The 24886-nt window shown below is 43.1% G+C and overlaps 1 protein-coding gene across 2 annotated transcripts in view; it reads right to left on the bottom strand.

Moving 5' to 3' along the window:
• Egflam (EGF like, fibronectin type III and laminin G domains) overlaps window positions 1-24886 on the bottom strand; it is a 163026-nt gene that overhangs the window by 73547 nt on the left and 64593 nt on the right. For both annotated transcript variants that reach the window (XM_038321574.2, XM_038321575.2), the window contains exons 2-5: window positions 21164-21273; window positions 19213-19296; window positions 9814-9931; window positions 8679-8814 (exon numbers count right to left, since the gene is read on the bottom strand). In XM_038321574.2, the coding sequence (XP_038177502.1) occupies window positions 8679-8814; window positions 9814-9931; window positions 19213-19296; window positions 21164-21273 (448 nt within the window). The remainder of the gene's footprint in view (window positions 1-8678; window positions 8815-9813; window positions 9932-19212; window positions 19297-21163; window positions 21274-24886) is intronic.

The raw sequence follows: 24886 nt of genomic DNA, 5'->3' as shown, positions 1-24886 counted from the left end.
TCTTCCAGGACCTTTGCAGGATGGAATCATACCAGCACAACATGAAACTGGATTGCAACACCTTAAAACACTTTACTGAAGATCTTGTAAGAAAATGAGAAAGAAAAGATAATTTATTTTTAGATGGTCTGCCCCCAAATAAACATATCAAAGTATTTAATGATTATTGCTTTAATGAGTTTCTAAATTATTAGCCTGCCTGGAATACTCACGTATCTCAGAGAAGTTCAAATGGGTAAATCGGCAAAAGAGGACGTGGGGATGGGTTCCTAACAACAGTATAAGTGGTTAAGAAGAAGAAAAAGTTGATGGTGGTGGGTAGAATTCTCAAGGGAATAAAAAAAATAGCTTTACATGACCAAGTTAAAAAACCATTAATAAAGACCTTAGTAGCTTGAATTCAAAAGAGGAGTCTTATTTAAAACAATCCAAAGAATGTTAAGAAATACAGATATTTATCTGGGACATGAACTCTCTGTACTGGCTAGTTTTATGTCAACTTGACACAAGCTGGCATCATCAGGGACCCAGTTGAGGAGGGAGCCCCAATTGAGAACATGCCCCCAAAAGATCAGGCTGTAGGTATGCCTTTAGGAAATTTTCTGAAATATCTAAAATGTAGCAATTGATGAAGGAAGGCCCAATTCATTGTGGGCAGTGCCATTTCTAGGCTGAGTGGTCCTGGGTTCTATAAGAAAGCAGGCTGAGCAAGTCACGAGGAGCAAACTATTGAGCATCTCTCTTCCGTGGTCTCTGCATCAGCTCCTGCCTCCAGGTTTCTGCCCTACTTGAGTTCCTGTCCTGACTTCCTTTGACTCTTATATGGAACTGTGGGCAAAATAAACCCTTTCCTCCCCAAGTTGCTTTGGTCATGGTGTTTCATCATAACAATAGTAACCCTAACTAAGACACTCTCCATTAAATGTGTGACAGAATTCGAAATTATCTCAGCGTAAGTACAAGGGCAAGACCAAGTCAAATGGAATTTAACAGGACACTAACAAAAATCATGTTTGTTTTTTTGTTTTGTTTTGTTTTGTTTTGCAAGTCAACTCAGTAGACTTATGGGCAAACCATAGAGTAAAAACCTACAGCAGAAAAGACTAATCTGGACTTTTGAAGTGGACATATGCTCCCTATGAACTCTGAGGGTCATCTGCTATTGGAAAGGCCCACTGCTCCGAGCAGGAAGTGGTTTTCTAGGTTGTTCACTCTGCAGGCCCTTGACCACTAGAGCCAGAGTTCAAAGGGTGAGCACAGCTGGGCTTAAATGCACAAGATGTAGTGAGCCTCGGAGACAAGGGACTGTATCCTGCCATGATGATGTGAACACTTATGGGTTTTCCACTTGGGAATTGGGTGTCCAATGGCTTCTTACAGAGATGCCAATGGCAGCTCATTAGAAGGAAAGCCTTTTGGTGTCAAATAGGAATGGTTAGGAATAAAGCTGCATGCCTTGGGAGGAATGACCCCGGCAGTAACGGCTGTAGGGGCAAAGGCAGGTGGCCATCAGTCATGGGAGCTTAAGTAATAAGTGACTTCCAGAACAGGGTAGGCAGCCGGACTGACTTTACTGCCTCTGACCTCAATCTATTCAATGATTCTATTCAATGATTCAGAGCAATGCTTTCTCTATGACCCACAGAAAAATGTGCGCTGGGTACGGTGACCCTATAAACATCTCTCTTTCTCTCTTACACACACATACACAACTGAAACAAGTTTCACAGCCCCTGCTTATGCCCTATGTGACATTCTCTCATATTTTCTTTTTTATTGTATCGCAACCTCCTTTTGAAAAATGGTTGGTCAGGATCTCCCCAATTAGTTCAAGTACCTTCAAATCCATCATCGTTCACAACTTGAGAACGGTGCCCTTGAAGCTGAGGTGAAGTGAAACTTAGACATCTTACAAGCATTAACTAGGAAACTGGTTACTTCACACCAGGAAACTGTTTTAGAGAGTAGACTTTGTTGGAGCAGAAAGCCACACTCCAGGGGACATAGTAACACATGCAGAATGGTCCGGAGGGCAGAGGCTGCCCTCCAGTCGGAGGTAGAGTGGGCCAAGCCTACAGTACCACCAGATACATCTGACCTATTTCAAAGCTCTGATGACTCTCCTATTTAACATTTAACATTTGCTGAAGGACATTGCATTCACTAATGACTTAAGATGATCTCCAGTTCCCCAATTTTATTCTTCGTGAGCCTCAGCTCATGTGCCAGTGTTGTGGGTGTCCGAAATCTCCTGGTGCCTGGACCCCAACTCTGCAGGTTACCACACTGATTACCACCTTCAGATACAGTTTCTTTAACTTCTCTGTCTTCCCTTCTAGACTGCAAGCTCATGGATCATTGGGACTTTGTCCTGTTGGTCTCTAGGTTCCTTGAGAAGTCTGCTTAGTCTTTCAAAATGCAAATACTGAAATCGCTCTCCCCCTTAAAACTTTCTGTGGTTCCCTTTTCCCTTCAGGATAGAAAGCAAACTCTTAATGCCTTTCTTGGTCTGACCCCAGCTTACTCTTCTCTTACCACGCATAGCTCCAGGCTTTCTAAGCAATTCCGAGAACATTTCCTTCTTGCCTCTAAGCCATTGCTTAAGTGGCTTCCTCTAGCCTAAGCCTTTCAGACTGCTCCCTGCCTCCTCTTCTGCAGTTATCTCTGATGTCTCTTTCCTAGCTACTGTAAGAATCCTGCCCAGGGATCTTCAAAACTGGGTCGCCCACTAATATGTGCAACTTCGATGCGTCGATTAAAACTTTCAAGATTAAAAATAAGTTCGATGCCAAGCGCACATTCCCTGAAGCTGGTGTCCCTCCCTCTGGTGTGTCACTCCACTCTGGACTACGCTCATCTGTATCCCTCATGGCACTGTCCAAAATATTGAGTCACAGCTTATTCACCTCTAAATCTCTTGCCCATGATTTGTACACATATGTTAATAACATGGGCTTGCATGAATAGATGTTCACATGACTCTTTTAATAGGGGTGCTTGAGGAAATTAAATATTAGGAATAACCGGATACCCTAACAATGGTCAAGGAAACCCAGCTGTCAACCTTTATGGGAACACATCACTGAGGTCCTAAAGCCCACAGGTGCTTTCTTAGGACAGTGGTATAGCAGAGAAGTGGAGACAGACCTCATACTTCTGGTGGAGCAAAAATGCTATCTGACCCCCCCAAGAAAAGGCCTGCCAACCCCTGGCCTATAATTGCAGTGTTTAACCTTCTAATGCCACTGTGACTGCCTGACAAAGCCCACGGATCCCTCCTTAGAATGGTTTCATGTGCAAAATTTTAAACATAAGACTGCAACCAAGAGGTTGACAGCAATAATCTAAGTAATAAGCATAGTATTTTCATATGTACTATATTATTAAAATGTTAAATAAGAGAACCCAGCAATGAACTTCAGTCACTGTAATGGTAAACACAGATGCTATTTTGAGATATGTCCAACAGCTGTAATGGGATAAGAAAAGACCAATCTGATTCTGACGGAAGTCCCAGGAACTGTTTGTGCCTCTGTGGTTTGAATCATCACTGATTTACGAAGACAGTGATGAGTTCCACAAGTCAAAAGGAAGAACATAGCTATCTTCCAGCCAAGTACAGAGACCCTTGAATTCTATCTAAGGGGCCGTTTGAGGACCTGCAGACAGCAAGATAAGCAGTTGGCTCTAAGGGAGGACACACAATCCCATAGGTCATCCGTGACCAATAGGCCAGGAGTGAGAGAAATCCCCACATATTCCATGGAGCTTCCACTGTCAGTCTTTCAGGGAGTTTTATGCAAATTTTGCTCCCCACGAAAATGAACTGTGGTGTGAAGTCCAAACCATTAAGTCATCACATTAAAAAAAAATCTGCTTGACCTTCAGTTCTCTCAGTTGCTCTTTATTTACATATTGGTCTAAACTAATCAAATGACAGACAGAAGGAATGGGGCAGTGATACACTTGACTGGCGGTTTGTCCTAGGTGGGCCAGAGGAGAGCAGGCTTTTGCATTTGCAGCTAACAAATGTCTCCCAAAGCTGCTACATCAGAATTTAATTTATTTTTTCTTTTTATTAAGAATTTTTTAATACAATCTTTTCTCATTTTACATGGCTATCCCCATTCTTCCTCCTTCCCCTCCTCCCACCTCCCCCATCTTCCTCCAATCCCCATCCACTCCTCAGAAAGGGTAAGGCTTCTTTCTCATGGGGAGCCAACAAGTCTGACACTTCACTTTAAGATGAGCTCAAGGCCCTCCCTCCTATATCTAGGTTGAGCAAGGTATCACTCCAAAAAGACTGTGCTCCTAGATGCCAGTTCAAGCACTAGGGATAAATCCTGGTCCTACTGCCAGTGACCCCACAGACTAGCCAATTCAATTTATATCAACTCCCATCACCTGGACCAGGATTTCACTAGGAACCATCACAGAAGGAAGAATTGAAATCTGAAGGGATGGACCTGTAAAACCCAGGGTCTTAATTCTGCAAAAACATTTAGCCCTTCCATCTAAGTCTGATGCCTTAATGGATAGCAGAATTTCTAGGACCTTGTGCTGGTCTGCAAGGTGCTTCTGAGATTTTCAGTTTTAAAAGTAAAGTAATAAAAGGAATCCCTGCATCATTTGTTAACTTGGGTCTCACCTGACATCCAAACCAGCCAGGCTTCTTTTTTGCTCATTTGGTCCTTTTGTCAAGGCATCTGATACTAGAGCACCTTAACTTCCTAAATACTTTCGGGGGGGATTTTTTTCATTCTTTTCTGTTATCTCTAAATTGCTGGTATTAGCATAGTTCCTTAGGGCTGTAGTTCAGAAACAGAGGGACTTTCTCAGCTGACAAGAGCAACAAAACAACAGAGAATAAAAAAAAAAACTCAAATGTTTTCAATGCTAACATTTGAGGTCCAGAAAAACCAACACAGACCACATTCCTCTTAAATATTACAGTCATTCATCCGGTTACTGCTCTGAATTCTAGTCATGAGTAAAGTTCTGGGAAGAAAACTGCTGGTTCATCTATTTAAGAAGACTGTTAAATCTCAGGGTTCACTCCATCTGGGATCTGGGATGAAGCTGCAGTCAGAGCCTTCAAGTGAATCACAAATATTGAGATTACTTGAAGCTTCACCATACATACTGCATTGATAGCCTTAATTCGTTTATTTTTACATTTAGAGAGTGCTTCTGTGTGTATGTGTGTAGTGCGCACACACGAATGCTTGTATGCGTGCACATGAGCATGCTCACATGACAGCCCACATGTGGAAGTCGGAGGATAATATTCTAGAGTCAGTTTGTCCCTTCCATCATGAGGGTTCTGGACTCAGGGTCGGCAGCAAGCTCCGTTGCCTGCGGAGCCATCTCACAAGCATTGTGTGGTTAAATAACAACAGCAGCAGAGGACAGGGCACCTGAACTGGCCCTATCCCATAGCCACACTGATGTATATCTTGCATATCACCATAGAACCTTCATCTGGCGATGGATGGAGATAGAGACAGAGACCCACATTGGAGCACTGGACTGAGCTCCCAAGGTCCAAATGAGGAGCAGAAGGAGAGAGAACATGAGCAAAGAAGTCAGGTCCGCGAGGGGTGCGCCCACCCACTGAGATGGTGGGGCTGATCTAATGGGAACTCACCAAGGCCAGCTGGACTGGGACTGATGGAGCATGTGATCAAACTGGACTCCCTGAACGTGGCTGACAAGGAGGGCTGACTGAGAAGCCAAGGACAATGGCACTGGGTTTTGATTCTACTGCATGTACTGGCTTTGTGGGAACCTAGTCTGTTTGGATGCTCACCTTCCTAGACCTGGATGGAGGGGGGAGGACCTTGGACTTCCCACAGGGCAGGGAACCCTGACTGCTCTTTGGACTGGAGAGGGACGGAGAGGGGAAATGGGGGAGGGGGAGGGAAGTTGAAGGAGGTGAAAATTTGTAATAATAATAATAATAATAATAATAATAATAACAATAAAGAAAACAACAGCAGCAAAGATCTTCCAGAGGTGGCCGGACAGTGACAGAGTCTGAAGGGGCCAGGCCATGGGTAGGATGAGCATATGCAGATCCAAGTCGGGCCTTTCTGGCTTTTATATCTGCAGCTGGTGAGGGAGTACGTTGGCTGCCATTGTGGCATCTGACACTAGCGACAAAAGATTCCTTTAACCATATTTCTCTAATGGTTTTTACATTATCTCCTTAACCACAAATGGCTGGTATTGCGATCATTTCTAAGTGGCTCAGGGTAAAAACATAAAAAGTCCTTGGTGGGGCCCTCATCTAAGCGCTGAGAGACATCTTTTGCCTTTTCCTTCTCTGAGCATGTATTTTCTGGCTAAAGACAGTCAGAATCACAGGGTTACCCAGCTTGGTTGGGGTTACAGCTAGTGACTTAACCCAATGGCTACCAGTGTTCAAATCTACTCCAGCACCTATATGACATGCAATATTGTGGAAGAGTCAAGGCTCCAGGAAAGGCGCCCTTACCTTCAGTGACACACTCCTACAGTTCTCCTCTCCCTGGATCACAGTCTCTGCTCTCATTCTGGCTTCAGAGCCAATTCCTTGTACCCAGATACTTGTCCAAACTGCTTTGTGGACACTGAAAGCTATGAGAGGTGTTGGAGACTCAGGATGGAAGGGGCATGTCTAGGGCCACATGAACACTGGAGAGTTGAGGGAGCAGCATTCGCTCCTGGGGCTTCTGGCTCTGAAGACACATACTTTCATTTACCACTTCCAGTGTGCATGCAAGGCTAGGACACTGTTATTTTCATTTTTTTTATCAACATATCAGACATAGACTGAGCTGAAGAAAATGTATGTTTGAGTGCAAAACTAACAGTCAATGAGACCCACCCTCCTGCGGGGGATTGCACAGATGATCTGCAAGCCGATGATAAAAAATTTGCCTTTCTCAAAGTTTAAAGTACTACATTTTGTTCTGTTGGTGTTGTCTAATTTATTTGTGGGAGTAAATCATCTATTAAAGACCCCCCCCAGGCTTTTGAGATGAGAAAACTGGCATCTGAGAACCTCAAGCATTGCTCCTTTAACTCGCATTAGAACCAGGATTAGAATCATCTCTAGTCTAGGCACACACCAGCCTTTGCCTACCAGGTATGTTGAGAAAAGGATTACATGCTATCTTCAGGGAGGAGCCTTGGTCTGATCTTCACCAGTGTCCCTCCTCCTCCCTCTCGTCCTCCCTTCTCCTTTCTTTCTTCCATCTTCATTACCTTTACCCTCCTTTCTTTCTTATTCCCTTCGTTCCTTACTCACTTTCTCTTGTCCTTATTTCCTTCCTCTTTTTTCCTTTCAGGTTTTCCTATCATCCATTTGTCCCTCCCCAAGAGTTGTTTCCCTTTGAGGATGGCCACCTCTTGAACATTCAGCCCACACACTCCATGTCTGATCCCCCCCCCCCACACACCTATGGTTCTTTCAGAGCTTACAATATGACCGGGGCTTGATTAGTTCATAAATTCTCTCTACTCTGGCTACTGTGATGAGCTAGGAAAATGGAAAAGGACTGAGACTTGGCTAGTCAGAATACGTATCAAAATTCTGCTGGATCCTAGAAGAAATCCATACTCTCTTGCTAAGCTTGAAGACCACAAAACTTAAGGGTATGGGAAAGCCTGCTGGAAAATCAATCAGTGAAGGAGAGCGATGGATGGGCACAGACTACTGAGCTGGCATGGATCTAGTGCTCCCTGACTTCAGCCTTGCCACTGGACTTTCTAGTCACAGAAGCTGATACGTTATTGCTTCTGCCATTTGGAATTCACTCAGCAAGTCCTGCCTGAAAACAAGATCCGAAGACATAAATGTCTGTTTCCCACAGCCCAGGAATAAACCGGGAGGTCAGGACAGAAAAACAACTCATCAAACTTGACAGGACCCTTTGGCTCGGATTCAGAAAGCCTGAGGAGTAAGGTCCTGCCGAGGCTCTTTATGAATCCACAACATCGGGGCCGTAGAGGAGCCCCTCATCTTTAATGTAGGGCAGACCGACTTCATTCACTCAGCTTCTACCCAGAGTCAGATGGAGACCCAAATTCAGGCTGAAGACCTTGCATTGGGAATTCCTTTTGTTCAACTTTTCTTCTTTAAAGAAAGAAAGCAAGCTGCACAAAGGCATAGGCAATCACAAGTTCTACATGAACTTCTATAGTTTATCAAACTGAGGAACAAGAACTTAAGATATAGGTGAAAAGAAGGGAAGAAAGCTGAACTCCAACTCAGAAACTTGCCTCAAGGAAATATGGATCTGGGAGGCACAGTGCATGGTGCTTGTATGTAAAGAGTTCTTCCCTCTCCTTCTGAGAAAAGCCATCAAATATTTAATACAAATACAGTACTTTCGAGTCAGAAGGGCAAGTTTCAAGCCTGAAATGCTGGCCAGCTTGTTGGTAACAGTACGTGAAGAACTTTCAGAACTCAGACCCGTGGCTAGAGAAGAAATAGAGGAGATGGTGTCACCAATGACTACTCATCAAAGACATTCAGGGATATATGCTGACCCCATGGCTATCAAGGTACGCCACGACTTTGGACCACCTTAAACACATTGGCTGAAGTCCAGTGAAGATCCCACGCCCTGATTAACACCACATAGGGAGTAACTGTGGTGCAGCTGTGGTCTGGGACTCGCCCTCTGACTTACCTGATGAACTCCACAGAGTAGGACTGAATTGGGGCACTTCCTTCATTTTCTCCACGTTTCCAAGAGAGAGCCACCTCCGAATCAGAGACCACAAGGACACGTGGCTTCTGGGGTGCTTCAGGAGGCAGGCAGGAATCTAGACAGGATGACAGACACAGCTAGACTTGGCCGGTGATGGAGAGGTTGGATACATCAGAAACAGGTGCCCATTCTACTACTGAAACATATTTACTTGGTATGGCTTCAAAACACAAACCAAACAATAGAAAGCACTGATGCTTTTACTATTTAACATAGGCTCATTAAAATCTTGTCTCTCTCCTCCCAGAACCTCCGGCTGGCAAGCAGCTCAGTTGGCTCTGATGTCTCTGAGACTCCCCATGTGTACCCCTGAAGATCATTTGCCACACTCCATCTCCTATCAATCGCTCGTCTGCTTCCATGTTGTAATTGGTACTTAACCCCAAGGACACGGAATACCCATCGTTACTGCCACTTATTTTCCAACACTTCTGTTTGTGTGCTTTGTGTATTTACTGATGGCCAGTGGTAGGGCAGGTGGCGTGTGTCCTCATGCGTGAAAAGGATCCCGTCACCTGGCACGTGCTACTCTCCACGCGTCCAGACTTCCACACCTTCTAGACCTGGAGGGCTTTTCTACCATTCTAAGCACTTCCCGAAGTACAGGGTGGAGACTGATTAATGTCACATCTCACCAGAGAGCACAGAGTGAACAGTAGCTGCAGAGGACCCAGAACTGTGATCCAGTGTCCACCTCTGCAGTGCATAAATGAACAGTTGCTGGATTCCCCCCACCCCGCCTCGCCTTCCTCACTGTCTTGATTCCTACCCACCCATTAATCTCACTTTTTATTGTCTCAGTGAGTTCTTCCTGCATTTCTACGTGCTAAGTCCCTGCAGCCTGTGGGACTATTTAACAGTCTGTTACTATATGCTAATCAGTCAGTGTCTTGCCTTACCCTGCTGAGGTCTGAGAAAGCGAAGGCAAGCTTACTGTGGCCACCACTGGCCTCGCAGAACCCAAGATAGTCTCTGGTACATGATGTTTGCTGAGTGAATGCATAAATAAATGGAGGCCCTTTCCCATCATTAATTGATTTGAGCCTAATTTTACCTTGAGACAAAGTGGTCAGGTGCAGAGGAAAGCTAAGCTTCCCTTTGCCAGTCCGGCTGTAAGCAGCTATGCTCACTTGATACTTGGTGCCTGGCTTCAAATCTCCAATCACTTCCTTCTGTTAATAATCAAACAAGAAAAGTGCCAAAAATTAGGAGTTCTACTTGGACACTCTGGACCAGCGGTTTTCAACCTCTGGGGTTGCATGCCCACCCCCTCCACCCCCCAGCGTCACAAATAAAATACCCTGCATGTCAGATATTTATATTATGATTTGTTATAATATCAACATTACAGTTATGAAGTAGCAACGGAATAGTTTTATGGTTGGGGTCATCACCACATGAGGAACTGTATTGAAAGGTCACAGTGTTAGGAAGGTTCAGAACTACCCATCTGGACCGTTTCTGTAAGATTTCTATCTTGAGATCTCTGGGTAACTTGCTTGGGACAAAGACGGCTTGCTCTATCTAGGTTTTGACCCAGTTACAAAATTTGCACAATGCCAAACATCACAACGTATTTCTCAAGTGCGGAGGGTTAATCTTCACTAGAATCCAGTGGCGCCAGAACCGGAGCTTAACAGCACCTGCTGCTCTCAGGCTGCTGCAGCTCACGAAGGGACTTCTCAGGGGGGTGCTTTTCAGCATGATTTGCAGATTGTCATTTTGAGGGGCCAGCCACACGGCAAACTTGAGTTTTTATGTGTACCCATGGACTAAGGGATGGGAATATTGGTTCTCAAATTTTAAATGGGTGGAATCACCCAGAAAGCTTTCTAAAGGTAAATTATGGGGGAGTCCTGCGTGAGGAATGGCTAAGAATTTGTTGCTGCTTCCTGCTCCCTGAGAACTGCTGGAACTAACGATGGGTGCACTTGTGGAAAACTTCCTCACAGAAACGCCAAGTGGAAAGCCCTACTGAAGAAGATTGGCTCCCTCGGCTCCAGGACGAGGCGTGTCTCCACAGTGCTAAGTGGGAGGCGCAGCTGTAGTTAGTGCTGTGGGAAGGCGCCAGCTTGAAGCCAACCTGCTCTGGCTGAACCCTGGTTTTCCCACCCTTCTCTATCTGTGCCATTCGCACTCAACTTCTGAGTCCCAGCTTCTTCAGCAATGGAGTTGTAGCTGCCTTGTATGGTCATAGCATTAGGATCGTGTGTGTACCGAACTGTAGATGGGACGGAGGTCATGCTCAAAAAGCAGGTTGTGGTACCCACTGTCCGGGATCTGCGATGACTCTCCTCTGCTTACTTAGGTTCATCATTCACTTCAGGGTTCCAGTTCTTTCCTTCGCACCTTTCTGGACTGCCTAAACCTGGTGATCACACCTACTGAATATTTTGCCACTAAGTTGGTCCTTATATACACATAGTTTGAACATTTCTCATCCAAAATGACAAAAACCAAAGATTTTTTTCTAACACTAATATGGCATCAGAAGTCAGAAGTTATATATTTGACTTCATGGGACAAGTTAGACAAAACTGCTTGTGAACTAAGAAAATTGCCTGAAATTATCTTCAAACTGCGTGACTAGGAATAGAGGAGACACGAGTGATTTGTGGTTATAATTGGGTCCTATCTCAATCTCATATCTCTCTCTCTCTCTCTCTCTCTCTCTCTCTCTCTCACACACACACACACACACACACACAAACAGAAAGAAAGAGAGAGAGTGAGAGAGAGAGTCCAAAAAAATATTTTAAATCTGAAACTCTGATCCGGAGCATTTGAACAAGTGACAACCAACTTGCACTGTGAACTGTTACTGCTCCTCCAGGACGTAAACCATTGAACGGCTTGAGAACTGGGGCCACATCCTATTCGTATTCACAATATCATTAGATGCTTCAACTTGACACTGACATCTCCGTCCTCCTCCCTCTCCATCACCCAGTCAGTGATCAGGGTAGCTGACGACACCTTCTTCATTCCACTGGACTCTATGTTATTTTATCCCAATAGTCGTTTAAATCTAAGCCCTCACAATGAAGACAATAGGCTGATGCTGTCTACCACAAGTACTGACTGTACACCCATACTGCTAAGCTAAAGTTAGCTTCCTAAATCTCAAATCGAATCCTATCACTTTGCATTTTAAAATCCCCTTAGCACAGCCTATGTGTGCTCCCCCCCCCCACCCGGTTCATCCTCCTAACATCTTCCATGCCATCGCCCCTCCTGGCATTCTACATTCCGGTCATACCTAACAACTTGGCAGCGATCACACTTATGCCATTCAATTCCTTGCCTCTGGGCCTTTGAACCTGCTGCTCCTCTCCATGAAATGCCCTTCTTGCTACTCTCTCCTGGCTCACCCTGCCCATCTTTCATGACTCAACTGAGACATTACCTCATTTCTCTACCCTGTTCCCTCAGTCTGGTTAGATGCCCCTCCTCTAGGCCTCCTTGGTGTCCTTGGTGGGCCTCAATTTTAACACTGCTCACCTTGTATTGTAATTGCCTGTCATTTGTCACCTTCTCCCCACCCGGTTAAGGACGGGATGGAACTTCCTATTCCCCTGGTATCACAGAGCTTAGCATACTATTGCCAGACACACTCCAAGTGCTCATGTGGGGTTTTTGAGGAACGAATAAGTGAACTTGGGGGAAATAAAAAAAAAATAAATCAAGAGCCAAGATGTCCCAGCATAGCAGATTACCTCATCAAGACAAGATCTTCAACGACTGACCCCTCCATCATGATCAATTATATCTTCCATGGCTTGAACACACCTTCAAGTTCATGTTCATCAACTAATATAGACCTGAATCCTCAATACAGCAGTGCTAGAGATTGAGCCACAGCCTCTATGACAGGAAGAGGGTGCTTATTGAAGGAAACGGCTCTTGACAGTGGGAGCAGGAAGCTCAGAAAGTCAAGGTACATAAGTAGTTTGTTTGAGGTCAACCTGGGCTACAACTACTCTGTCTCAAAACACAAACAAAAATAGATACATAAATGTCGAAAAGTATGAATTGAGGCGAGCTGGCCCCTGTCACTCTTGCACGTGCTCGGGCTCCTTCACCTTCCACAACGTGACGAGACCGCAGGAGGCCCTCACCGGATGCTGAGCAGTGTGACAGTGGTGCTCAGAACTCAGAAACACGAGTCAAATAAATTTCTCCACTTTATAAATTACCCATGATGCTCTGTTCTAGCAGCACAAAGCAAGTTCAGAGAGCAACCATGCTCCGGGCTCTGTAGTTAACAACTCCGAAGTCAAGGCTGAGTGTCCTTTTCCCTCAACCATGTGTGTCCTCAGATCTGACCCCATTCTTCCGTTTCTATCTGAGATTCCCTTGGCTCCTTCTCCGGGCCACTGCTACGGCAGTCCAGAAGATGTCTGTTTCTAGTCTTTCCCTTTGCTCCTTCTCTCTCTGTCATACACACACCTTCACAGAGGACTTCTGCTGAACACGAGGCTTGTGTCCACAATGCCCCTCCTGCTCTGCTTCCTAGAACCCTACTCTACCTTCTATCCCAGGGTTTAGGTCACGTTGAAAGGTACAGAGTCTAGAGCAAGTGTGTGGGTCCAAAACCTAGGTTTTGCTCTTCTCCCAACTGACACTCCAGGCTTGTCCCACTGAGAAGAAATACTTTCAAATCAAGTGAATGCTCTACAGGCTTTTGCTGTGGAAACCTTCTCTCCCGGAAGTCACCACAATATATGAAAATGGAGTAAAATTATATCATTTCATAGATTGCTCTTGATTTTGCTAGGAGTTGATACCAAATCTCACTATCATTAATTACCATTGGTGGATGTTTTATTTGTTCTTTGTGTTTGTCTTTGAGCATGTACCCTTATTTAATTCAATTTTCTCAGAACATATACTAGTAAGTGACAAAGTACTGATCCAAGCCCGCCTCACTATGACTCTAAAACCTGAGTTCTAATAGAATCATATCTATACTGAAAATATTTTGTGATGCTTATTATTTATTATCTATTCATTTATTATTATTTATTATTATTATTTCAATAATAAATACTTACAAACACTGAAATCTAGATTACTATTTAACTATGAACATGAATGTTCATTGATCAGAAATGTGAGTGTATCAGAAATAAAAACCAAGAAAAATTCTCTTTGTTGAAGTGGCATAGTTGCATTAGCAAGGACTCAAACTGCTCATTAGACATGGTAGAGGAGCGCTGCCCTCAGATGGGGAGCGACAGGGGGCGACTGTTTCATGCTAACCAGGTGGCCTAATTGTTAGAGGTCGAGTAGAGTACTGAGAAGTTGGGGCCGTGAAGAAAGAACTGGAGTCGGCGATTTACTGTTGTTTCTTCTGCTGACACTTCTCCTCCAAAACAGAATTTCTCAGAATTTTGTGGCATTATTAGTCAAATACCAGACAATTCTACAAATTTTTCTATGCCTATCCTTGGATATCCTGTAATTGCTACTCTAGCCTTTCATGGAACTGGAGAAAATGTTGAATATGTTGTTTTTTAAATAAAAAAGGTTTTTCTCCATTCTGTTGCTTTGTCAAAATCTGAAAACAAGCTGAGCTGTTCCTCTCTCTTGCACTTCATTTCTACTGAAGATGCTTTCTGGGAGAAGCCAGAGTGAACCCAGCAGCCTCCCTACCTCCCTTTCCACTTCTTCTTTGTGTGATTTTTGGCAAAGCTGGATGCTGCAAGACAACCCTGATTCTTATTTGTCTATTCTTTTCTGGAATGCAAAAAAAAAAAAATCACTTCCTAAAGTTGCATCCTTTGTCTATACAACACCAAGACCATCTGCCAATGAATATGTGTCCACCAGCACACATGTGTAGGAGATTTTAAAAGGCAGGTCATTTATTTCACTGAGCTCATAGAGAAAGTTCGAGTAACTGAACTAAGATATCTCTTCCCTGAGACTCTTGCCCTCTTCGTGGACTGCCACGGCATCACACTTGCATCTCATGACTGGTGTAGCCAAATATTTTTTATGCAGTATTTTGGAATTTATAAGGTCTGGGCACACCAGTGCTTCCTTCAACCCATCCAATAGCTTTGAGGGGTCAGTGCTATGATCCACATGTTATAGATGCTGAAACTAGATCAGTTACCATGCCACTATCCCAAGCAACAGTTAGTCTAACTTCCATTATAAAACAGTCTATAACTTAGTCTTTACAATCTCCTCTGCCAGACATAGCACATTAAATATACAAGGTTACTCTCTGGTTTTCCAAAGCTCAATTGCCCTTCAGTGTCCTAAGACTCCCTCCATTTACAATTTGACCTTAGGGTTCTATCTCTTCATATCATTCACTCTTCATTCATAATAGAATCCCTTATTGTTGCAGACCGTGGCGATGAGGAAACAAAAGGCTGGCAGAGCAGTGGGGTGGAAGGCAGGATAGAGAGAGCTCATCAAAGCCACCTGCACAATCATGAGTCCCAAGGGATCTAATGCCTGCACACACAGTGAGACAGAGAGAGAGTGTGAGGAAGAGAGAAAGAGAGACAGAGAGACCACGTGTGGGTAAAAACAATCTTAAAAAGGGAAATATTGATGGGATGGAAGAGAACCTGAGGCTAGAGTCCCCCGTGTGTGGAATCTCTCCTGAGCACTATTAGAGAATCTATACTCTTGGTGCTTTCCCACTAAAATGCACAGACATTTTTTGACATGCCCTCTATTGACCAACGTAGCTCCAGTCAGGAAGCATGGTTAATCTCTCCATGTGCTGTCACAGAGATTCTGATGAGCTCGGTGACCTTGCTGAAGGTCACCTCTGCTCATCTGGGAGAGTGGGAACTAGAAACAAATCCTCTAATTACTAAGTTTTCTCTCTCTAACTTTAGATATGACCTGAACAGAATCAATGTTCTGTCTCAGGCAGACCAGTAGAGTCCATAGAATTGCCCCGAGCCTCTAGGTAAGCAACACAAACTACTAAGATAGCAAAAGAAACCAGACCTTCCTATTTCTGTTTTATCTCTTCTGTTAAGATTCTGTGGGATTTTATAATGTACATAATATATTAGTATAGTTCTACATGTATAATTTATAAATACATAAATATACATATAGTGGTGTGTGCTCAAACACTTAACTGATGATACATGATCAGAATGTAAAGAATTCACCAGTCAAACCATTATTTTCTGGCTCTAATTCTCAAAAATATTATCAAATTTTCGTTGCTTGATTTCATTATTTTGTTTTCCCAAGTGGAGCTGCAAGTCATCTTTCTAAAGTGGACAAAAAAGGCTAACCAAATAGAAGCTTCTAGAAGCTTCTATCAAACAATCTCTAAGGATTCCACATTGCCATCCAGGTTACATTGGTCAAATTATCTGTTGCTTCGTTTCTCCCCTTTCAACGTATCGTTTAAATCCAACTAACCATGTGTCAACCTAGTTCCCTACTTGGGATTTAAGCTGGAAAATCAAGTCAATTTTCTTGATGATGATGGGGCCTTTGTTGCTATAACGATACTCTGGGGAAGTTAAAGTAAGGATGAGAGAGGTTTGGGGCTGGGGGCTTCCCCAGGATGCTGTTCACGAGTTTAAATATTTTCTCCTTTTCAATCAGCTTCTCGTAATCTTAGAGCAGAGTTCAAATGACTTTAGCCCTTTAGCCTTTCTTTGTCATGTGAGATAACACACAAAGACGCTAATGCCCTTCTTAGATGGTCACAACTCCACTTGCCAACCCTAGGATTAGTTATCTATGGTGGGCCTTATGTAAGACAAGGGGATGTAGAGAATTCAACAAGTTGGTAAAGAGAACTCCTTTTCCCTGACTGTGGGCTGTGGTTGGGCTTTAATCTCCTGAAAACATACAAAAATTGCCTGATGATCAAGAGGTCCCTGAAGAGAGAAAGGAGGGAAAGCAGAAGAGAACTAAAGAGGAAGAGAAAATTTGCAGGGCTAAATGCAACCCACAGGGCTCTGGCCTCCGCCCACAGGTGTGGCAGAGGCAAATACACTCATTTCTTTGCCAGGTGAACTATATTAAATACTTCCTAGGTCTCATTCCGTGCGGCAGTGCTGAGAGCGCTTCAACCATGGCCTCATTTAGTTCTCACCACGTCTGTACGCTATAGGTTGATAAAGCACAGAGGTCCCAAATTCCCTCCGTTCAGAAACAGAACTTTCTAGAAAGTCAGATTCAAAGGCATACCCTTCAAGTGGGAAGAAATGGTTTGGACCTTAAGCATGGGCATGTGTGTGTGTGCACATATGGCCAGGTGCCTGTATGTTTGGGTGTGGATGAGGACGCTTGTCCAGTACACAGTACTGGAGTGGAATTAGAGACTATGTGGAAACGCAGTAAGCCGAGAGACAGAGTAGGAAGGTTTGCAGGATGGCTCTCCACGCGTTCAGATTCTTGGGCTGCCACAAACCAACTGGGCAATCTTTCTGAGTCTCAGTCTCCTGCCAACAAAATGAGGATTCTAATGCTCCTCTTGGCCTCATATAGTACGTATGGTTCCCAAACGGTGTGTCAGAGAGTCCCAGAGGTCTTTAGCAAAGCTATAATGTTTTAAAACTTTAGGGCTGGCAAGAAGGCTTGATGGGTGAAAAGAAGTTCCTGCACAACCTGGTGGCCTGAGTTTGTTTCCCCAAACACATGAAGGTGGAAAGAGAGAACTGACCTCACAAAGCTGTCTTCCGTCCTTCATGCATGTACAATGGCATGCATGCCGCCATATATATATCATACACACACACACACACACACACACACACACACAATCATAGTCTTGCAAGGAAAACAGCAACATCTCTGTGAATCAATGTTAAGGAGTTTGGATTTAACTCCTTAGTAAATGGGCTGTGGTGTTTTTTTTTTTGTTGTTGTTGTTCCAGAGATGGTACAAAATGTTTCTGTTTGCTCTCACTACAGTCCGATTATTGCATTCCTTCCATGGAACACAAAATTTAGACAAAGTAGCTTTGGCCAACGGTCTACCTGCAATCGGGAGGTGCAGGCCCAGATGCCTTGTGCCTCATCTTGTGGTCTTCTTGTTTACACTTGCCTTAACTTGGTCTCACCGAGTCACAGGCACAGCCCAGATCCCCTGTGCTGAACAGACTCTTGGTTTCAAAGCTCCATGTGGTCAGTACCTTGACCGTGTTTTTAGGCAGAGCTGTGAGTCTTGCGTGATTGGAGGATGTGGAGATGCAGCTAGGGAAAAAGCCCACTCTTTGGCTGGATCAATGGGTTTATGGAAAGTTCCAGATGATTTCCTAAATGAAGCTAACCCAAATGAATGCTGTCTCCAAACAGGGACTGCATGTTACCTTGTGGTGGACATATAGAAGCCACTATGCCAGTTGTTACATCAGCAAGATGCTGGAACTAGAAACTGACAGAATTAGGCAGAACTTTAGAATCCTTCAACCTAGGACAGAAAGAACCACAGGCTGAGGCTGAGGGCTTCAGAGGCTGACAAGTTTAAGGTTGAAGGCTGACAGGGAGATGCAAGCAGGTGAAAGGCGTAGCTAGTCCTTAGAGGCTCTGAGAGCTTGTGTGAAGACAAGTCAGGCCTGTGGCTTAGACCTCTGCCCAAGGTGTGCGGAGATGCTGGTTCTTCCTAATATATGATTCGGGGGAGTTACTTCATCTTTCTGTTTCAGCATTCCTGTCAGCAGAATGAGGTCATGGAAGAGTTGTGAAGATTAAACAGAAAAACAAACATAAAGCAGGAGGGACGGTGCTCAGCGGTGACAGACACTTAATAAGTAATAGCGGCTTATCGAAGATGACAAATAGGTTCCGGGCCGTGCTGAACTCAGCAGGCACTTATTAAATAGCAGTGACAGACAGTGCCACCACCACCATCATGACAGTGTTGTTTTGTAGGAGCCGGTGTCCTGCTTTATGGAGCTGTTCCGAAGCGCCAGCCTTCAGAGTAAGGGGCAGAAAGGAAACGAACCAGAAAAAGTCAAAAGCAAAACAGTTCACCCTGAGAGACCCTGACAGGAAACAGGAGGAGCCAACATATGGTGTGGGGCTTGGAAAATAAAATAAACAACCCAACTTGTGAATATACATTTCAAATTACATCTCATTTTCTCCTGCATCATGTCTCCCCAGCCACTTGGGAACACACAGATGTGCCACGTTTATTCATAAAGTTTTATTGAGATTACAAAAATGTCAGCCTTGAATGTTATGAAGAAAAGAATAGTGGAGGGTTGTGGGGGGCCGTCAGGTGGCTGATTTCACTGAGGGAAGAAATGGAGTGTGTCTTTCCTCAAATGGCTGTCTTTCTGGAGAAGGAGATACCATGCCATTGAAGCAGTGCACACAGGAAACACTTGAGGATGCCAACAGAAACCTTTGTTATTATTGTATACCTGGAAGTATATGCAGCAATCCAGAAATCTATTTGCATTTCCCTAAGGTCCCAAACACCCCAGTGACTACATGGAATACTCACCATGATTAAGGTATCCTGGCTAACAGGTACATTATGTAACCGCTCTTGGAGGGACTTGTCTGAACCAACCTCGGAGACAAACACCTTGAAAAGAAGGGGAAACCCTGGTGAGAATAGAGACAACATTTCCCTAAGATCAAAGGTTCATAAACAGAAATGTGGTGGGTTTTGAGGTATGTCACCTTGCCCCATAAGTACTAAGTTTTTGGGAATAAAGGGTAGTTTCTGGAAGGGTCATAAGCTTGCTCAGGTATGGAGAAAGACTCCTACCGTGAGGAAGAATGGGAAGAGTTGGACTCAGCTCGTCCCCCCCACAAAATATAACCTTCATGTGGCACTTATTTCTCATGCTTGTAGATGAGTCCTTGTCTTTGCTCATTTTATGTCAGCTTGACAAAAGACAGCAGTAATTTCAGTAGAGTGAACCTCCATTGAGAAAATACCCCTGCAAGATTGACCCCTGGGCAAGCCTGTGCATTTTCCTTTTTGACAATCGCTGTGGGTGGGACCTGTTCACTCAGGGTGGTGGTTATGGGTACTGGAAGAAAGCAGGTTGAGCAATCCAGTAAGCAGCACTCTTCCATGATCCCTACTTCAGTTTCCATCTCCAGGTTCCTGCCCGGCTGAGTCCCTGCCCTGATTTCCCTCAGTGATGGAGGGCGACCTGAAAGTTGCAAGATGGAATAAACCCTTTCCTCCTCAAGTTGCATCTGGTCACGGTGTTTTATTGCTGAGACAGTCTAAAGATAGATTGCCACTTTAAGAAGACCAGAAGGTGTGGACCGTGAACAATAGTCTTTCTTCTTCAGTGCAACAAAGACAGTAGGGGGTGGTGGAACTCAAGTGAAATAAGCCGCTTCTCTCCATCCCAGAGGAAATGCTCAACCCCAGGGGCAGGGCTTTGTAGGCTTGAGATAGCCATCTCTCCCCGTGTCACAAAAATTTCAGAAGCCTGAAATGTCCTGACTTCTAGCTACCCCATCTCTAAAATCACTCTTCAGAGAAAAACGTTTGGGAGATTGTAGTAGTCCAACCTAGTTTGTAGTCTTTGGTGGAAAAGTCAGTGGCTGATCATTCCCCAGCTTCACCTGTGTGCACCTTTAACTCGGAGTCTCGCCCTGACTCCCTATGATGTCCTCCGCTCCTGCATCACTATCGAAATTTGATGGCATACGCTTGGCAACAGAAACCACACGTTCTACCTGCTTTGTTTTCCTTTGCTACATAGCAAAGACCAGAAAGGGCCCAGTGTGTGAATGGTGGTACCAGCTCACAAAGAGGGGAGCGGCACAGCTATTAGAACAAGAGGATCTATGTAAGGGGCCACAAACAGGGTGAATATTTATAATACGAAAATCAAACTCTGGATTGCTTCAAAACCTGAAGAATTTGGAGTGCTGACATGACACCAAAACATAACAAAGCAAAATTTCACACCTGACTTCAGGTGATGAGTGAAAACTCAGATGCACTGAAATGATATAAAATTGTCTCCTGCTATATGTGTATAAGGTACATATAAACGAGCATTCGATTGGGGCTTTAGCTTTGGATCCTAGCCCCAAGATATCTAAGTATATATTAAGCAGATCCTCAGAAATCTGTCTGAAAAAAAAAAAAGTCACCAGTGTAAAATATTTCTGATCCCAGGCAGATAAGGGATACTCAACCTGTTCAGAAGGTATGAACATAGCAAAAATGGGCTCTCTCTCTCTCTCTCTCTCTCTGTCTCTCTCTCTCTCTCTCTCTCTGTCTCTCTCTGTCTCTGTCTCTCTCTCTCTCTCTCTCTCTCTCTGTCTCTCTCTCTGTCTCTCTCTGTCTCTGTCTCTGTCTCTCTCTCTCTCTCTCTCTGTCTCTCTCTGTCTCTGTCTCTCTCTCTCTCTCTCACACACACACACACACACACACACACACACGCACACAGCAGGACCCACCTCGCTCCTGTACTCACCGTGTACCCAATGATGGCACTGCCAGAATGCTTCAGTGTTTTCCACTGGACGGTGAAAGCTGTGCAGTTCAAGGCTTCCAGCTTGATCTCAGTAGGAGGCTCCAACTTGCCTGCTCCAGACGAAAGAGATGGTGTTAGAAGCTCCCTGAAGCCCATCTTCAGTACTGTTTATACAAGATTTGAATGTGCACTGACAGACAAAGATCACAGTTCAGGACAATGAAGCACCGTCTGATATACCACATCTGTCTCAGACAATCTCACTGAATTAGACTCCTGACTCCCAACCCACTGCTGATAAAGTGGCCTGATAACTTTGATCCATCCTATAACTTGAGGTCATTATAGAACAGCAAAGTGAAATTTACAGTTCTCAGTGGGATGGGCCAAGCTCTATGGCTTTCCCTTGAGAATCTGAAAAGGGTTTAATAAGATGGTAAGTTTTTAATCTACTTATAACATATTTGTTGTGTATGCATGCCACATACATGTATCTGCTTATATAGCTGATATAGTCTTATGCTGTGGGATAATACTTTTGTAAACTGTAAAGGTTTGTCATTCATATTAGTTTAATAAAACGCTGACTGGCCAATAGCCAGGCAGGAAGTATAGGCAAGGAGACTGGACTAAGCAAATTCTAGGAAGAAGAAAGGCAGAAATGCAGTCATCAGCTAGATGGAGAAGCAAGATGAGAATGCCTTACTGAGAAAAGGTACCAAACCATGTGGTTAAACATAGATATGAATTATGGATTAATTTAAGTTGTAAGAGCTAGTTAATAGTAAGTCTGAGCTAATGGGCCAAGCAATTTATAGTCAATATAAGCCTCTGTGTGTTTCTTTGGGACTGAAAAGCTACAGGACTGGGCAGAACAAAAACTTCTGTCTACACTTATGGGTTGTTTTGAAAATATGTTCTGCAATGGTCAGTTTTAATTATCATCTTAACACAATCTAGAATCACCTGAGAGTCTCAATGTAGGACTGTCTAGACCAGGTTGACCTGTGTGCATGGTTATCATTCATTATCTTAATGATGTTAATTGAAGTATGAAGGTTCATTCTCTATGAGTAACACTACTCCCTGAGTTTGGATCCTGAACCATGTAGGAGTAGAGAAAAAGATGGTTAGAGAGATGGCAAGAGTGTCAGGAGCACTCTGCTCTGACAGAGGACCTGGGTTCAGTTATTGGCACCCAAATAGCAGTTCACAATTGCTGTAACTCCAGTTACTGGGGATTCAATACCCTCTTTTGACTTTAAGGAATACTGCAGGCATGTGGTGCACATATATTCATGCAGGCAAACACTCATATACATCTAGATAGATAGATAGATAGATAGATAGATAGATAGATAATAGATAGATGATAGATAGATAGATAGATAGATAGATAGATAGATAGATAGACAGACAGATGGAGAGACAGACAGACAGACAGATAAATGTTGAAGAGTGGAGAGAGGTAAGTGAGCACAAGCACGCATATATTCAGAGCCCTCTGTTTTTGAACTCTGAATGCGATACGACTTGCCTGCAATAATAAACTGTAACCTGGAACTATAACCTAAATAAACCCTTTCTCCTCTAAGTTGCATTTGCCGTGGTGTTTACCACAGCAACAGAAAAAGCATCTAGGGTGTCATTTTTCTTAAACAATTTTATGACCATCAATAAGATATTTTATACTTCTAAAACAACATATAAAAGTTGTCAAAATTTAGAGAACACACACATTCAGAAATAAGTCTGGCTAGCATTTTAGTAGACCTCTGTTGGTCACATGCAATTGAAAAAATTATTCTATATGTGCATGATACATATAATTATAGTTATGTATCATTTTGTTTATAATTTAGTGATTATGTATTTATACATTCATAATTTTATATTACATTTTACTTAATTTACTGTCATTAAAATCATTAGTTTTAATGACTGTAAATACTCCCATACCATACTTGTTCCATAATAAACAGTATTTTTCATTCCATTACCATTAGGAACTTTATTTCCCATAATTGAGCATTTTAAATAACATTCCATGAGGGTAGAAACCAGTTCTTTCCTATTCAGCACACAAAGTAGGAAATAATCAGAGCTCAGCCAACATCCCTCGAGTGAACAAATGCTCTAATGTCTGACTCTCCTTGCTGACTATGGTGGGGCACACCTTTAATGCCAGCACTCAGAAGGGAGAGGCAGGTGGATCTCTGTGAGTTTGAGACCAGCCTGGTCTACAGAGCGAGTTCCAGACCAGTCAAGGTTACAGAGCGAGACCCCCATCTTAATTTTTTTTAAAAAATTTATTTTTTGAGTGTGTCCAGATTTTGTTTTTCTTTTAACTACTGCTTAGAATTTTGTAGATTTATCAGTTAGATATTTGCAATTTACAGAAATCTAATGAGTCCATTTAAATAGGTCAATTTCTTTCTTCTTAGGCTGCTCACCAATGTTCTTATCTCCCCCTCATAACTAAGATTTTTTTAACTTGAGTTATATTAATGGCTTTGAAAAACTGAGGAAATTGCTCCGTTAATCTCATGTATAATACTGTTAATTCAATATGACATACAGGTTTTTAAAATGTCTTTAGACATCTGTCACCTTGTTATTCTCATCCTTTCTTAAGTAATTAATTGCTTTACGGATGTTTCCAATAACAGAACTCAAGGTTTTCGGACGGGCTAACTGATGGAAGCTTGTTTCACTTAGCAGGAACTAGGAGGCCAGGAGGCAGCGGTACCTACATTCAGGAACTTAATCTTCTCAATATTGCTGAGAATCTTACACTTCTATGGAAATCTTGAGACTTCCTTCACCACTTTGGCAGTTCTGGGGATCAAACCCAGAGCCTTGAATATGCAAGGGAAATGCAAGATCACTGAGTGGCAGCCCAAGTTCTAAAACCTGAGTGATGTATTGGGCATGATGATGCACGACTTTAATCCCAGCACTAGGGAGAGAGAAGCAGGCCAATCTGTGAGTTCAAAGATAGATGAGTCAACGGAATGAGTTCTAGGCCAGCTGGGATTACGTAGTGAGGCCCTGTCTCAAAAAATAACAACAACAAAAAACAAAACAAAACAAACCTTTGTAAAATTAATTTTTAAGTTAAATATTTTATACTTTTTTGGAGATTTTTCTTTGTGTGTTTAATTGAGTTATTTTTTCTCGTTTTATAAGAAGTTTTGATAAGATCTTAGCCATTAAATCAACTATATTTTCTTACTATAATTTTATTATTGGGTCTGACTGTATAATTGCCATTACACACCAGATTCACTGCTGAGTTAAAAGATCTATGCTTAGACAACCTAAAAGGTGGCCGGAAATGAGGACAATGATAGTGGAAATGGATTAACTGTTCCTTCAGGAACTGTTAAGATAACCAATAGCATAGGTACATCTGTATTCATAGGAATAGGACTTCTTGCTATGCACCGGGAAAAGTTAAAACTGACTGAGGCAGCATGCTTGCTTAGGAAAAGGGAGTCAGTCATCATATTTCTTGTATGTCTGTAATGGTTCATAAATTAGAAAACACCCTAAAATTTTCAAGAATAGAAGATATTTATAGAAATTGGTAGAAGGCCAGAGAATTGGAGTATAGTAGTTTCCATCAACTGTTATTATAGGTAGATAATGATGAAGATAGATGGGCAATAGATAGATAAATAGATGGATAGATAGATAGATAGATAGATAGATAGATAGATA

The sequence above is a fragment of the Arvicola amphibius genome, chromosome 3, assembly GCF_903992535.2.
Source record: "Arvicola amphibius chromosome 3, mArvAmp1.2, whole genome shotgun sequence".
Lineage (NCBI taxonomy): Eukaryota > Metazoa > Chordata > Mammalia > Rodentia > Cricetidae > Arvicola > Arvicola amphibius.
This window is presented reverse-complemented; position numbering and strand designations above follow the sequence as displayed.